The 14,412-nt window shown below is 40.8% G+C and overlaps 1 protein-coding gene across 1 annotated transcript in view; it reads left to right on the plus strand.

Annotated features, from left to right (window-relative positions):
• The window catches only part of LOC139265349 (transient receptor potential cation channel subfamily V member 5-like), a 176,795-nt gene that overhangs the window by 65,313 nt on the left and 97,070 nt on the right, over positions 1-14,412 (plus strand). The window contains exon 3 of the mRNA XM_070882323.1: positions 9,247-9,369. Within this exon, the coding sequence (XP_070738424.1) occupies positions 9,247-9,369 (123 nt within the window). The remainder of the gene's footprint in view (positions 1-9,246; positions 9,370-14,412) is intronic.

Here is a 14,412-nt window from a genome sequence, read left to right on the forward strand (position 1 = left end):
AAATCTACACTTACTCCATTCTAAGTTAGTTTGGAGTATGTTTTCACTGCCTAAACTTTCAAAACGGGCGTAAGTGGCCGGATACGCCCCCTTTTGAAAAAAAAATCTGTTCCAAACTGAAACTGTTCTAACTGACCAGAACTGGAGCAAACTAAATGCCGAAAATTGCAATTTCTAAAGATACTCCATTCTAAACCAGTTGCTCCAAAAAAACAGGAGCAACTTAGGCCGAAACTTGGCCCCAGAGAGAGGCCCCTATAATTACATTAACAGCCCACTCATCAGTTGTAGTAATTTAAAAACTGGTACACTACAGGCAAGGTATTTGCCTCCCTCACAGTGAGGTAACCAGATGCCATCAGATTGCCAAGTTTCAATGCGTTGGGCCCATTGCAGAAGTTGATATGCCAACTTCGACTATATGTAACTACAGTATTGCGTTACAATTTAAAAATAGAAATGTTCCCATATTTTCTTCATGCATTCTCTGATTTCTGTGGAACAAAGGAATAGTGCAGGGAAGGCAAAAAAGAAAAATTGCAGTCTATTGCAAAAGTCTGGTTATGGTCACAAACCAATAATCACTGAGTGCAACCTTTTTCCATCTAGAAAGCATCTGCAACCTTTTGCCCAGTACCCTGGAAAAGCCTGTTGAATCATTTTTTTTTACTCCTGCTCTTTGGGATCACTTGGAAGTAGATGTAGACACCTGTATAATTGAACAATGGAACTGGAACTAATGACATAAGAGGGGACAAATTGGCTGATACTTCCAGAACTTCCAGTAGATAAACAGAATGAGGCAGTGACAAAGAAAATGGCAAATGTAATCTAGTTTCACAGCGCTGGCAAAACAGTGCTTAATAAGTATAATAACCATCTCCTTACCAAGGCAAGATTGCCTCTGAAATTATTAGACAGGAATATAAGCATTCTTCCCAGTCAGTATATTTTCTTACATTTTCTGTTCCATTTGCAGACATGTTGAGGCCATCTTGATCTATTTGTTGTGATTTTGAGTTGCTCATCTCATTTTATTTGATCTGATTTGCTCTCTGTTCAACCAGCGTTCAGGTGCTGCTAATTTTTTGCACTGACTTAAAAAAGGGGACAAATAGCTTGTAGAGCACTCGTAACACCAACTGTTTACCAACTGAAAACTTTCTGCATCTTTAGCATCCAAATAAAACTGCGAGGAAAAAAAATTTGAAAGTAAGCCTACATTTACAGAAATTGGATTTGTATGCTTGCACCAAGGTGAAAGTTTCTTCCCAGAAATGTACACTGCAGTCATGCTAAGCAGGTTTTCAGCCATTTTACAGTAGAGGTTGCACACAGTTGGTAACAGCAACAGAAAGAGAGTAGGAAACGGCAGCATTTGAATTAAGTCCTTCGGAGAAACTTATTTCCGCAAAGCTAACGGATGCATTAAGTTCATTCAAAGAATTAAATGGTGGAGAAAAGCTTCCTGTTTTTACGAAAAGGAAGAGGAGATTCAAATTTTCCTGCTGATATATGCGATATGGAAATAAGTAAAAGATGTTATCTTCTCACTTACACTGGCAAAGAGAGACTGATGAACAAAAGACTATTGTGAGAATATGTGAAAGGCATGGCATGGTGTATAAAAGTGTAATCTTCAAAAGAATTTAGCTGAGGAAAACAAAAAGTTGAAACCTGCTGAAAGTTTCATCACAGCCCTATATAGATCATTGTGAATATGCTGCACTACACAATGAAATGATTTGTGACTGCATTATAGTTGGCCTGTGAGATGAAGATTGGCAGAAAGACCTAAACTCAACCCTGACTTTGCATTTCTAAAGGTACCACAACAAACAAGAAAAAGAGAAACTGTTAAAAAGCAACACGTGGTAATTAGAAATCATCCAGATTGAAAAGCAAATATAGAGCAGCTGAAGATACAGAGTAAATCTCGGCAGACGACAAGTATCCCAGCTAAAATATAATCTGAAGCAAAACTCTCTGACAAACGGAAAGCCTGTGAAGGTGTACATTTTGCTCCCACATCCCAGAAATATGAGCTTTGCTTGACATGTGAAGTGACTCACATGCCCAACTATTTACAATCTATATTAACGACTTGGAAGAAGGAACCGAGTGTAACGTAGCCAAGTTTGCTAATGATACAAAGATGGGAGGAAAAGCAATGTGAGGAGGACACACAAAATCTGCAAAAGCACATAGACAGGCTAAATGAGTGGCCAAAAATTTGGCAGATGGAGTATAATGTCGGAAAGTGTGAGGTCATGCACTTTGGCAGAAAAAAATCAAAGAGCAAGTTATTATTTAAATGGAGAAAGATTGCAAAGTGCTGCAGTACAGCAGGACCTGGGGGTACTTATGCATGAAACACAAAAAGATAGTATGCAGGTACAGCAAGTGATCAGGAAGGCCAATGGTATCTTGGCCTTTATTGCAAAGGGGATGGAGTATAAAAACAGGGAAGTCTTGCTACAGCTATATAAGGTATTGGTGAGGCCACACCTGGAATACTGCGTGCAGTTTTGGTTTCCATATTTACGAAAGGATATATTTGCTTTGGAGGCAGTTCAGAGAAGGTTCACTAGGTTGATTCCGGGGATGAGGGGGTTGACTTATGAGGAAAGGGTGAGTAGATTGGGTCTCTACTCATTGGAATTCAGAAGAATGAAAAGTGATCTTATCGAAACGTATAAGATTATGAGGGGGCTTGACAAGGTGGATGCAGAGAGGATGTTTCCACTGATGGGGGAGACTAGAACTAGAGGGCATGATCTTAGAATAAGGGGCTGCCCATTTAAAACAGAGATGAGGAGAAATTTCTTCTCTCAGAGGGTTGTAAATCTGTGGAATTTGCTGCCTCAGAGAGCTGTGGAAGCTGGGACATTGAATAAATTTAAGACAGAAATAGAGAGTTTCTTAAACAATAAGGGGATAAGGGGTTATGGGGAGCGGGTGGGGAAGTGGAGCTGAGTCCATGATCAGATCAGCCATGATCTTACTGAATGGCGGAGCAGGCTCGAGGGGCCATATGGCCTACTCCTGTTCCTATTTCTTATGTTCTTATGTTCTTATAAGAGGCATTTCCAACCAATGCACTAGAAACAAAAAGCCATTCATGCAAGTGAACATGATTATGTATCACAGAGTGAAATACAACAAAAAGACAGAAGCCCCTAGATAATGAGGCTGCTTCGTAATAACATCTCAATTGATTTCAACTGGACATCAGTCACTAGAAAAGCTGATAGTTGCTTTGCCGAAACTGTCACAACAGAGGCTGACCAAAACCTTGTATGTGTTCATAATTCCCTGTGGTTATCTGGAAAATGTACAGGAAAGATACTTGTGTGAAGAAGAGAAAGTAGTAGAACAATAAATTTATATTTTGCAAGACCTCTAACAATTCAAGACTTCAGACTAGTGTCTGGTATATATATATTAATTAAAAATGAGGAAAGGACGATGAAAAGAAAATCTCTTTGGCAATCTGAGCAAGTTCTCAGGAGTACTGGATCAAAGGGAATCCTAATGCAAAGCTTTTTTCCATCTCTCTTCCCTGGTCTATATGTATTTCAATTCTATGGAGGGTGAAAGAAGAAATTACTAAGATGGAATGGTAAGAAGTGATTCCACAGACTTATGTACTTGTTTCTTCTTAGTCCTGAAACCAAGTGGCAAAGTATGAATCTGTGAGATTTAATTAAGCTAAATGCTACGAGAAATATGTACTATCAGAAGACCACACTCCACCCCTGTCGAGAGAAGCAAAAATGGTCTTCAAATAGGGTGCTAATTCAGAAATTTGGCAAATACCAGTTTCCAGACTGTCAGTCTACGAATTATATTTATCACACGGGATGGTTCTACTTCAAGACACTACAGTTCAAGATTTCCTCAACACCACTTTGTTTTCAGATACAACTGTTAAAAGGGTTGGAAGACATTCTATACCAAATGAAATCCTTGTATATGTGGATACTCAATCAGAATACGATCAACTCCTGGGGAAGCTCCAACACAGAGTTGCTTTGAATGGCAAGTGTGGATTCTGAAAAGCAAGGATACATTCTTAGGACATGTAATAGATTTGTCAAGCGTTCAAGAAGATTTTGAAATATAGACCCCCAACAATGATTATTTCTGAACATCAGTGATTCATAGGTATGATGAGCTAGCTAGGAAAGTTCACAACCTATCTAACAGAGCAAACAAAATCACTTGATCAGGTATTTAAAATCCTGAGGTTGAACTAGTGCTCAACAGCAAATATTTTGCAAGATAAAAATTAAATTGGTACTTTGTGCCTTGAGAGGGTGCCCACAGTATTTGTAGATGTTTCATCATATGACCTTGGTGGTGAACTGTTGCAGAAATTGCAGGAAGAACATCGGGACTTAGTGGATTATGGTCCATGAACATTACAGAAATATGCTGCATGAGCATTAGAAAGGTTCAGCAAATGTCTAATTAGAGATATTTTCCAAATTAAGACCCTAAAAATGAATTGCTAGCATAAATTTAGAAATTTTGCTTATCCTTCAGGAAGTTCTTGTGTTCAACTTCTCATTTTCCAGAGATGGACTTAATAATAGCTAATATTCTATAACTGGCTTTATTACTGAAAGTGACTGACATTTCAGAGCTTTTAGAAAGATGTGGATGCTTATGTAATCTTGATTGTCCCGATCTTAACTGCATTTGAAAATGACCTATATGAAATAATGTCTCAACTGCAGTATATGAAGTATATAGCTTGATTCTAGCAGACGTTAGGAAAGCTGACCAGAAAATAATAAATTCTACAGCAGATTGAAGCCACAGTGGCCTGTGGAAAGTCAATAATCAATGCAAGCCGGATTGCATTTCAGGCACACCCATCTAGTGATTCCTATGTTGATACAACCTGAGATTCTAAGGAAAGTACACACCCAGCATTAAAGCATTAATAAGAGTCGTAAGCATGCTTGACATGCCATATGATGGCCCGGCATAAGAAAACAAAACTGCCTGAAGTATTACGAGGAAATTACAAATCCAATCAAGTGCATGACACGATCTGCTGTGCCTGAGTAACCTTGGCAGAAAGTTGGGACAGATCTGTTTGTGTGGAAATTTATGACTTCTCTTTTGGTTATAGAGTGCTTCTCCAGCTTCATACTGACAGCATAGCTGACCCACACCATGTCACCAGATATTGTGGAACATTTGAAATCAATATTTGCACATGAATGAATAATGAACTTTAAGTTAGAGTTCTGGACTTTGATACAAAGTAATAGATTTGTTGACACTAATGCACTGTCAACTATTTGAAAAATAATGGTCAGGTGGAGAGAACAGTGCAGACACATCATCATTCCTCACTGGCAAATAAATAGAGCCCTGCAGAACTGCTCGAGGACAGACAGTTAAGAACAATGCTTCCAGAAAACGTCAAACCTGAATGGTCATAACTGGCCAGCTTTGAAAAAAGAAGAAAGTATGAAAAATATGTCAAGTGAAAGACTTCAGTCTACAACATGGAATAAGGACATACCAAAAATAAATATTAAGGATGAAGTCTGCATAAGAAATGCAAGAAAAATAATAATAATATGTGAGGCATCCACATTCCACACCATGATTGTTTGTTGTTGAGATACCAAAAGGTTCAGTGTGGTCAAACAGACATCATCCTGTGCCAGAACTATCAGATACTGATGTGGCTAGAGAGTCCTACACAGCTACTGCTGGATCTAAAACTCTTTGAAAAGGGACATAGAGGTCAACTTAGTTTGATAAGATATAGTCAAAAGTGCCTGGGAAACAGTGCATCTAAAAGGACTGGACTTATCAAAGAGCTAATTTCTGAACACAAGTACAAATAATGTGTGGACTTTGTATCATGTGTAAAATATGAGCTGCCTTAGAAATAAGTTTGAAAATGTACTGAATTTGGAATATTAAATAGGAGTTTCTATACATTCTCACAACTTAAATTAGGAAAAAAAATGTCATTTTTTCAGATAAAGAAAGTCGAATTTAAGGTTACCTATGTGACAGGGTTATAGTAGTACATTATGCTGGTTCAGGGACAGACATAGTAGAGCACAGACAATTAGGAGCAGAGAGGGATGCAGCTAGAAGCTTGAAGTTTGTACATATACCAGCCAATTCATGGCTCCCTCCCCACCACTTACATTAGTGACCTTGGGACTCGAGTGAATACTAGCTTTGAGTCTAAAGAGGGAGACCAGGATTAATAAAGCTATTGGAATGGAAATAGAATTCTTAGCTGAAATAAATAATGAGAAAATACTATTAGAGAAGAAGGGAAAGGAAACAAGCTATGAGAAATAAAAACTGAAAGGGGCATGGGATATCAAAAAAATTAAATGGGAAAACCAGGAAAAAAAGAACACAGGTCAATTTATGAAGCAGCATTTGGTCTGTAGTCAAAATTGAGTGGAAAGGATTTAAAACAAAATTCTAGAGTTAGAAACTTTAATAAGAATGGAGGGATATGGTATAGTTAGCTATAGTAATCATAACATTTTCAAGAGAGATAGGAAAGGCTAAAAGGGGTGGGGTACCTTAAGATAGCATTCATATGGATGAAGTTGAGAAATAGAAAGGGAAATGGTGTAATTTTTGGAGTGCCAAGAATTACAGACCACCAAACAGTGAAAATTAAATAGAAATCTGCAGGCAGTTCAGAGATATGGAAGAAAAACAGGGCAATAATATGTGATTGTAACTATCCCAAGTGGTAATGTATATGGTTAAAGTGGGGAATCTTTTTTAAAATATATCAAAGAGTGCTTCTTCAATCAGCATGTTTCTAGCCCAACAAGCAATGGTTGATTTAGTTCTCGGAGATGCAGTATGTAAAATAATTGATGGGAGTATAAGAATGATTGGGAAATAGTGATATATAGTAATACTGTGGACTCAATTTTCCCCAAAGCTGTGTTCTGGCGTAGTTGAAGAGTTACACCCGGCCCAAGTATGCCAAAAAATAATCATCCAATTTTCCCCATTTGAATTCTTCATTTTGGCGCCGCCTAGCCTGTCGTTTAGTTTTGTGGGTGGAGCCTAAGATCTGCGCCAAAAAGATCGGGTTGCTACTGTAACCAGGGACACACTGCGGGCTGAGGCAGCAAAGTGAAACATACAGCCAGCTCACAGCAACCTGAACAAGCACATTACAGCAACTCACCAGGCACATTACAAATTGCAGCAACTTACCTCCTCCATTAAATTATTAAAGTGTAATGACAAAAGTCTATCTCCCCTCCCACCCCAGCCCCTCTCCTGATGCCGATCCATGCTCATATCCCAGGCTGAATGGCCTTCCACTGCCGGTCCCCGCTCCTATCCTTGGTCAAATGGCCTCCAGATGCCAGACCCCACTCCTATCCCTGGCCGAGTGGCCTCCCGGTCCCGGTCCCCACTCCTATCCCCAGCCTCCTATGACACAAAAAAACACTGACCTAAAAAAATCGTAACTAACTGAGTTATGCTGGCGCACAATCTTTGGGGAAACTTTGATTTTTTATTTAAGGCCAAAAAGCGGCGCGTGCCAAAAAAAATGGCGCAAATCACTGGGGAAAATTGAGCCCATATGATTGATGCAAGAATAGAAAAGGAAAATGAAGAGTCAAAGATAACGGCGTTGATTGGGGAAAATACACAGTTCTGCGAGATAAAAAAAGGGATCTGGCCCAAATTAACCTGAGGGAAAGTTAGCAAACAGGTCACCAGATTACCAGCAGGAAATGTTCAAATCTGAGATACATAGTGTATTATGTAAAGATATCTCTATGAGGTGAAAGGGGGTGCATCAAGGTTTAGAATTCCATGGTTAAATAGATTAAAATTAAACAGAATTTTAAAAGGGGGGGTGTATGAGTTAGGGTTAACAATACTAAAGATAATCATGAGGAATATAGTAAGTGTAAAGGGGGGTGAACAGGGAAATTGGAAGGTCTAAAAGGAAATATGAAAAAGACTTAACAGATAATATAAAAGAAAAAAGGACTTCTATAAGCATATAAAATGTTAAAGAATAATTAAAAAGAGGGTAAGACCACTCTAATTGTGGAGTATAAAGGAATGGCGTAGATATTAATTAAATAGTTTGTATTGGTTTTTGCAAATGATGATGTTTAACAACTTTAGAGTTTTTTGAGGAACTGACAGATTAGTAAGATAAAGGAAATGGAGTAGATGTAGTGTGAATGGAGTTTCAGAAAGTGTTCAATAAAGTGTCGTATAGGAGGCTTGTTAGAAAAAAATCAGGCTTATGCTACAGGATGAGAAGTAACCGAATGGATAGAAACCTGGTTGACAGACGAGAAACAAAGAGTTAGGGTAAATGAGTATTGCTTGGACTTGAAGAAAGATTGGAAGTGGTGTACCCTAGGGATCAGTCCTTGGTTCATGTTTGTTCTTGGCATATATATATTGAACTTGGGTATAGAGAATTCAATCTCAAGATTTGTTGACAACACAAAGGTGGACATTTGTCAAACAGTGAGATGGACTAGTGAAATGGATAGACAGATGCAATTTAATGTGCATAAGTGTACAGTAATATATTTTGGGAGAAAAAAAACAAGGAGTTAGAGTACAGACTAAATGGAATGACACAAAGGATGTGGATGGTCAGCGAGACTTAGAGGTTCAGATGTATCATTCCCTGAAAGTGCAAGTGCAAGTAGATAAAGTCAAAATAAAGGCCAATAGAATGTTGAATGATTGAGGCAGCAACCATTGCATCTTTTAGGGGAAAATTACTTGAAGCAAAGAAAGATACCAGACTATGGGGAGAGAGTAGGCCAGTGGAATTAGTTTTGGATTACTCTAGCAATGAATTGCCACAGATACAATGGGCTGAATTCCTTCCTTCAGTGCTGTAAACTCTAATGGTTCAAACACCACATTGTACATGTTAGACCTGATCGTGCAGAACAGTAAAAGGAACAGACTTGATGGCACAAATGACCTTTACTTTTATGTTTTTTTGAATGTGCTTTTATGTGTTCTTTTGTGGTTGAAGAGATTTGCAGTGTTGTTATTCACTATATTATGGGGAGGGGGGGTGGAATAACAGAGAGCAAACAGTTATAGAGATATGATTATTCATACAACAGGAAACTGAAATTGGGCTTTTCCAGAGATTGGACTAGATATTTTTCCTGTTTTACACTAAGGTGGATGTATATCTATGCTGCTAAATCTTGCTTTGTTATGTTGTAGGTGCTGTTGGAGAAACTGTGTTGCATGTTGCAGCATTATATAACAGTAAGGAAGCTGCAGTTATATTGCTCAATGCCTTTCCATTCTTAATTGATGAACCAATTGACTGTGAGATGTACAAGGGTGAGTTGTTCTAATCTTTGATTAACATATTGAAAAGATAAACCCATCCTTCAGAAAGTCACTTTTATAATATATACTTTGATTTGATTTCATTTCAAATATTCTTCTTTATTACAAGTTCAACTTTGTCAGTGCATACTCATCTAATATCAGGTACAGTAACAGAAATAGCAGCAAGCATTTCATGTCAGTGTTGTCAGGGAAATGTGCCAGATATGCACAACGCAGATGCTGGATGAAATGTTAAGTGATTGCCCTGGGAAAAAAGCTCTTCCACATCACTCTTACAAAGAATCACAGTAAATCCTCTTCAATTCATTCTTTAAAAGGCCACGTTAGTGAATTGAAGAGGATTTACTGTGATTGAAAGGCTGCATTAGAGGGAGCAGCGTGCGGCGCCGTGGTCTCGGCCTGCAAGACCATCAGCAGGCCGGGGCCATCTATCAGAGGGAGCTGCGTGCGACGGCGAGGTCCCGGCTTGCAAGACCATCAGCAGGCCGGGGCCATCAGAGGGAGTAGCGTGCGGCGGCGAGGTCCCGGCTTGCAAGACCATCAGCAGGCCAGGGCCATCAGAGGGAGCAGCGTGCAGCGGTGGCATACCATAGCAGCAGGGCGACGGCTGCAAAGTCAGGTCGCTGATTGCAGTGCCGGCAGGCACAGCAGGAGGGACAAAGGAGCGGCAAGAGTTTATAGATGGAAGTGACCGGGCCCAGGAGAGGTGTGATTCTGGGGCCCAGGGGCAGCACAGGCCAGCCCACACTGCGATATGTGCGCGCACTAGGTCCGTGCAGCAGAGCTGGTCTCCAGTCGTCTTAGGTAATCCTTGCCATTGGACCAAGACCTAGCTCTGTCAAGCCCGTGTGGTGGCTGGTGTGCAACGGCCACCACATGTTAAAAAAATCCAAGCACAGGCATCTTCCACCCTCCAAGATGTAGTTCGGGATCTGGAATATTAAGCCCTTCATTGAAACACCTGTCAACTCATCCCTTTTTGACATGGAAGCAAGTCATATGATGATGATTACAAAGAAAGGTCACTTTTTTCTTCTTCCTCTATCCTCTACACAACTCTGACTTCCTGTTCCTCTCTGAAACATGTAATCACTATCCAACTTTGTGCCTACCATTTCATGTTTGAATCCCTTCAATCTGGTTTTCATTTTCTCACAGTGTAAGATCAACCTAGTAAAAGTTACCAATGATATTCTGTCTGATTGTGACTCGGTCATTTTCTCTTTTCATCCTCCTTGACCTCCCTGTGGCAGTTGACATCGTCTCCAGCATCTCACCTCTGTTGCTCCATTCCTGTTTATCTCTTTACCTTAGACACTTTGCCTCTTATTCCTTCCCTTCTCCTGCATGCCCGCTCAAGCTCTAATGCTGCGAAACCTTGGTATCCTGTTTGACCTTAAGTTTAGCTTTAAGCCCCACATTCGGTTGATCGGCAAGACCTTCATTGTTATGTTCAGAGTTGACTTTCCCAATCTCCTCCTCACTGGTCTCTCAAATTCTACCCGACATAGATTCCAACTTATCCAGAATGCTACCACCTTCATCCTATCCAACACAATGTCCTGTTCATCTATCATCTCTATCCTCCTCCATGTTCATTGGCTACCCATCTCTTAGTGCATTGATTTCAAAATCCTCATGCTCATCTACAACTCATTCCATGGCTTTGCACTTCCCTGCATATGTATTCTCCTGTCCTATATACTTCAACATAGCCTCTGCTCTTCTATTTCTAATCTACTGTGTGCTTTCCCTTCTTTCTGCTCTAACATGTATGGCCTGGCCTTCACCCCACAATCTGGAACTCTCTGAGAAATCCCTTTGCCTGAATTCATCCATCCCCATCTTCAAAAGCCCGTTAAGGCCAGCATCTTCGACCGTGCCTACAGTCACCGCCCATAAATTCCTCCTTTTCCTACTTGGATCCCAAACTATGAAACACCTTGGGACATTTGGCTATATAAATGTAACTTCTTGTTGGTGTCAGAAAAGGATGTTCGTACTTGGGGGTGAAACACTTTCCTTTATCCCCGTACTCCCAGGCTGGGTATAGCACAGCCACCTGCAGAGTAAAGTTTCCTAAACTCTGTGCCTGCATTCTAGTGTTAGAAGAGCCCTCTACAGTACCAGTGTGTCATCTCAAATTCCAATGGCAACCTTGTGCCATTTCTGACTGAGATTACCAATTCAGTATTAATTAGTGCTGAATTAGGGATAGCTTTGTGGTGTGTAATCAGTATTATTAGAAACTAGGTTGCCCTATCCAAATGCATTTTCATATCGACCTTAATAGCCAATAGCCAATAGAGTGTGAAAACTTGTCTTCCATCAGTTTGGGCTAAGCCTAGATCAGAGCAATGAAAGAACATAGGATTACATAGAAACATAGAAAATAGGTGCAGGAGTAGGCCATTCAGCCCTTCTAGCCTGCACCGCCATTCAATGAGTTCATGGCTGAACATGCAACTTCAGTACCCCATTCCTGCTTTCTCGCCATACCCCTTGATCCCCCTAGTAGTAAGGACTACATCTAACTCCTTTTTGAATATATTTAGTGAATTGGCCTCAACAACTTTCTGTGGTAGAGAATTCCACAGGTTCACCACTCTCTGGGTGAAGAAGTTTCTCCTCATCTCGGTCCTAAATGGCTTACCCCTTATCCTTAGACTGTGTCCCCTGGTTCTGGACTTCCCCAACATTGGGAACATTCTTCCTGCACCGAACCTGTCTGAACCCATCAGAATTTTAAACGTTTCTATGAGGTCCCCTCTCATTCTTCTGAACTCCAGTGAATACAAGCCCAGTTGATCCAGTCTTTCTTGATAGGTCAGTCCCGCCATCCCGGGAATCAGTCTGGTGAACCTTCGCTGCACTCCCTCAATAGCAAGAATGTCCTTCCTCAGGTTATGAGACCAAAACTGTACACAACACTCCAGGTGTGGCCTCACCAAGGCCCTGTACAACTGTAGCAACACCTCCCTGCCCCTGTACTCAAATCCCCTCGCTATGAAGGCCAACATGCCATTTGCTTTCTTAACCGCCTGCTGTACCTGCATGCCAACCTTCAATGACTGATGTACCATGACATCCAGGTCTCGTTGCACCTCCCCTTTTCCTAATCTGTCACCATTCAGATAATAGTCTGTCTCTCTGTTTTTACCACCAAAGTGGATAACCTCACATTTATCCACATTATACTTCATCTGCCATGCATTTGCCCACTCACCTAACCTATCCAAGTCGCTCTGCAGCCTCATAGCATCCTCCTCACAGCTCACACTGCCACCCAACTTAGTGTCATCCGCATATTTGGAGATACTACATTTAATCCCCTCGTCTAAATCATTAATGTACACTAGTCACTAGTCACAGCCTGCCATTCTGAAAAGTACCCATTTACTCTTACTCTTTGCTTCCTGTCTGACAACCAGTTCTCAATCCATGTCAGCACACTACCCCCAATCCCATGTGCTTTAACTTTGCACATTAATCTCTTGTGTGGGACCTTGTCGAAAGCCTTCTGAAAGTCCAAATATACCACATCAACTGGTTCTCCCTTGTCCACTCTACTGGAAACATCCTCAAAAAATTCCAGAAGATTTGTCAAGCATGATTTCCCTTTCACAAATCCATGCTGACTTGGACCTATCATGTCACCTCTTTCCAAATGCACTGCTATAACATCCTTAATAATTGATTCCATCATTTTACCCACTACCGATGTCAGGCTGACCGGTCTATAATTCCCTGTTATCTCTCCCTCCTTTTTTAAAAAGTGGGGTTACATTGGCTACCCTCCACTTGATAGAAACTGATCCAGAGTCAATGGAATGTTGGAAAATGACTGTCAATGCATCCACTATTTCCAAGGCCACCTCCTTAAATACTCTGGGATGCAGTCCATCAGGCCCTGGGGATTTATTGGCCTTCAATCCCATCAATTTCCCCAACACAATTTCCCGACTAATAAGGATTTCCCTCAGTTCCTCCTCCTTACTAGACCCTCCGACCCCTTTTATATCCGGAAGGTTGTTTGTGTCCTCCTTAGTGAATACCGAACCAAAGTACTTGTTCAATTGGTCCGCCATTTCTTTGTTCCCCGTTATGACTTCCCCTGATTCTGACTGCAGGGGACCTACGTTTGTCTTTACTAACCTTTTTCTCCTTACATATCTATAGAAACTTTTGCAATCCGTCTTAATGTTCCCTGCAAGCTTCTTCTCGTACTCCATTTTCCCTGCCCTAATCAAACCCTTTGTCCTCCTCTGCTGAGTTCTAAATTTCTCCCAGTCCCCGGGTTCGCTGCTATTTCTGGCCAATTTGTATGCCACTTCCTTGGCTTTAATACTATCCCTGATTTCCCTAGATAGCCACGGTTGAGCCACCTTCCCTTTTTTATTTTTCCGCAAGACAGGAATGTACAATTGTTGTAGTTCATCCATGCGGTCTCTAAATGTCTGCCATCGCCCATCCACAGTCAACCCCTTAAGTATCATTCGCCAATCTATCCTAGCCAAGTCATGCCTCATACCTTCAAAGTTAGCCTTCTTTAAGTTCTGGACCATGGTCTCTGAATTAACTGTTTCATTCTCCATCCTAATGCAGAATTCCACCATATTATGGTCACTCTTCCCCAAAGGGCCTCGCACAACGAGATTGCTAATTAATCCTCTCTCATTACACAACACCCAGTCTAAGATGGCCTCCCCCCTAGTTGGTTCCTCGACATATTGGTCTAAAAAACCATCCCTTATGCACTCCAGGAAATCCTCCTCCACCGTATTGCTTCCAGTTTGGTTAGCCCAATCTATGTGCATATTAAAGTCACCCATTATAACTGCTACACCTTTATTGCATGCACCCCTAATTTCCTGTTTGATGCCCTCCCCAACATCACTACTACTGGGATATACAGCACAGAAACAGCCCTACCAGTCCATGCCAGTGCTTATGCTCCACTTGAGTCTCCTCCTGTCGCACCATCCAACCCTATCAGCATTACCTCTATTCCCTTCTCCCTCATCTGCTTAT

This window comes from Pristiophorus japonicus, chromosome 6, assembly GCF_044704955.1.
Source record: "Pristiophorus japonicus isolate sPriJap1 chromosome 6, sPriJap1.hap1, whole genome shotgun sequence".
Lineage (NCBI taxonomy): Eukaryota > Metazoa > Chordata > Chondrichthyes > Pristiophoridae > Pristiophorus > Pristiophorus japonicus.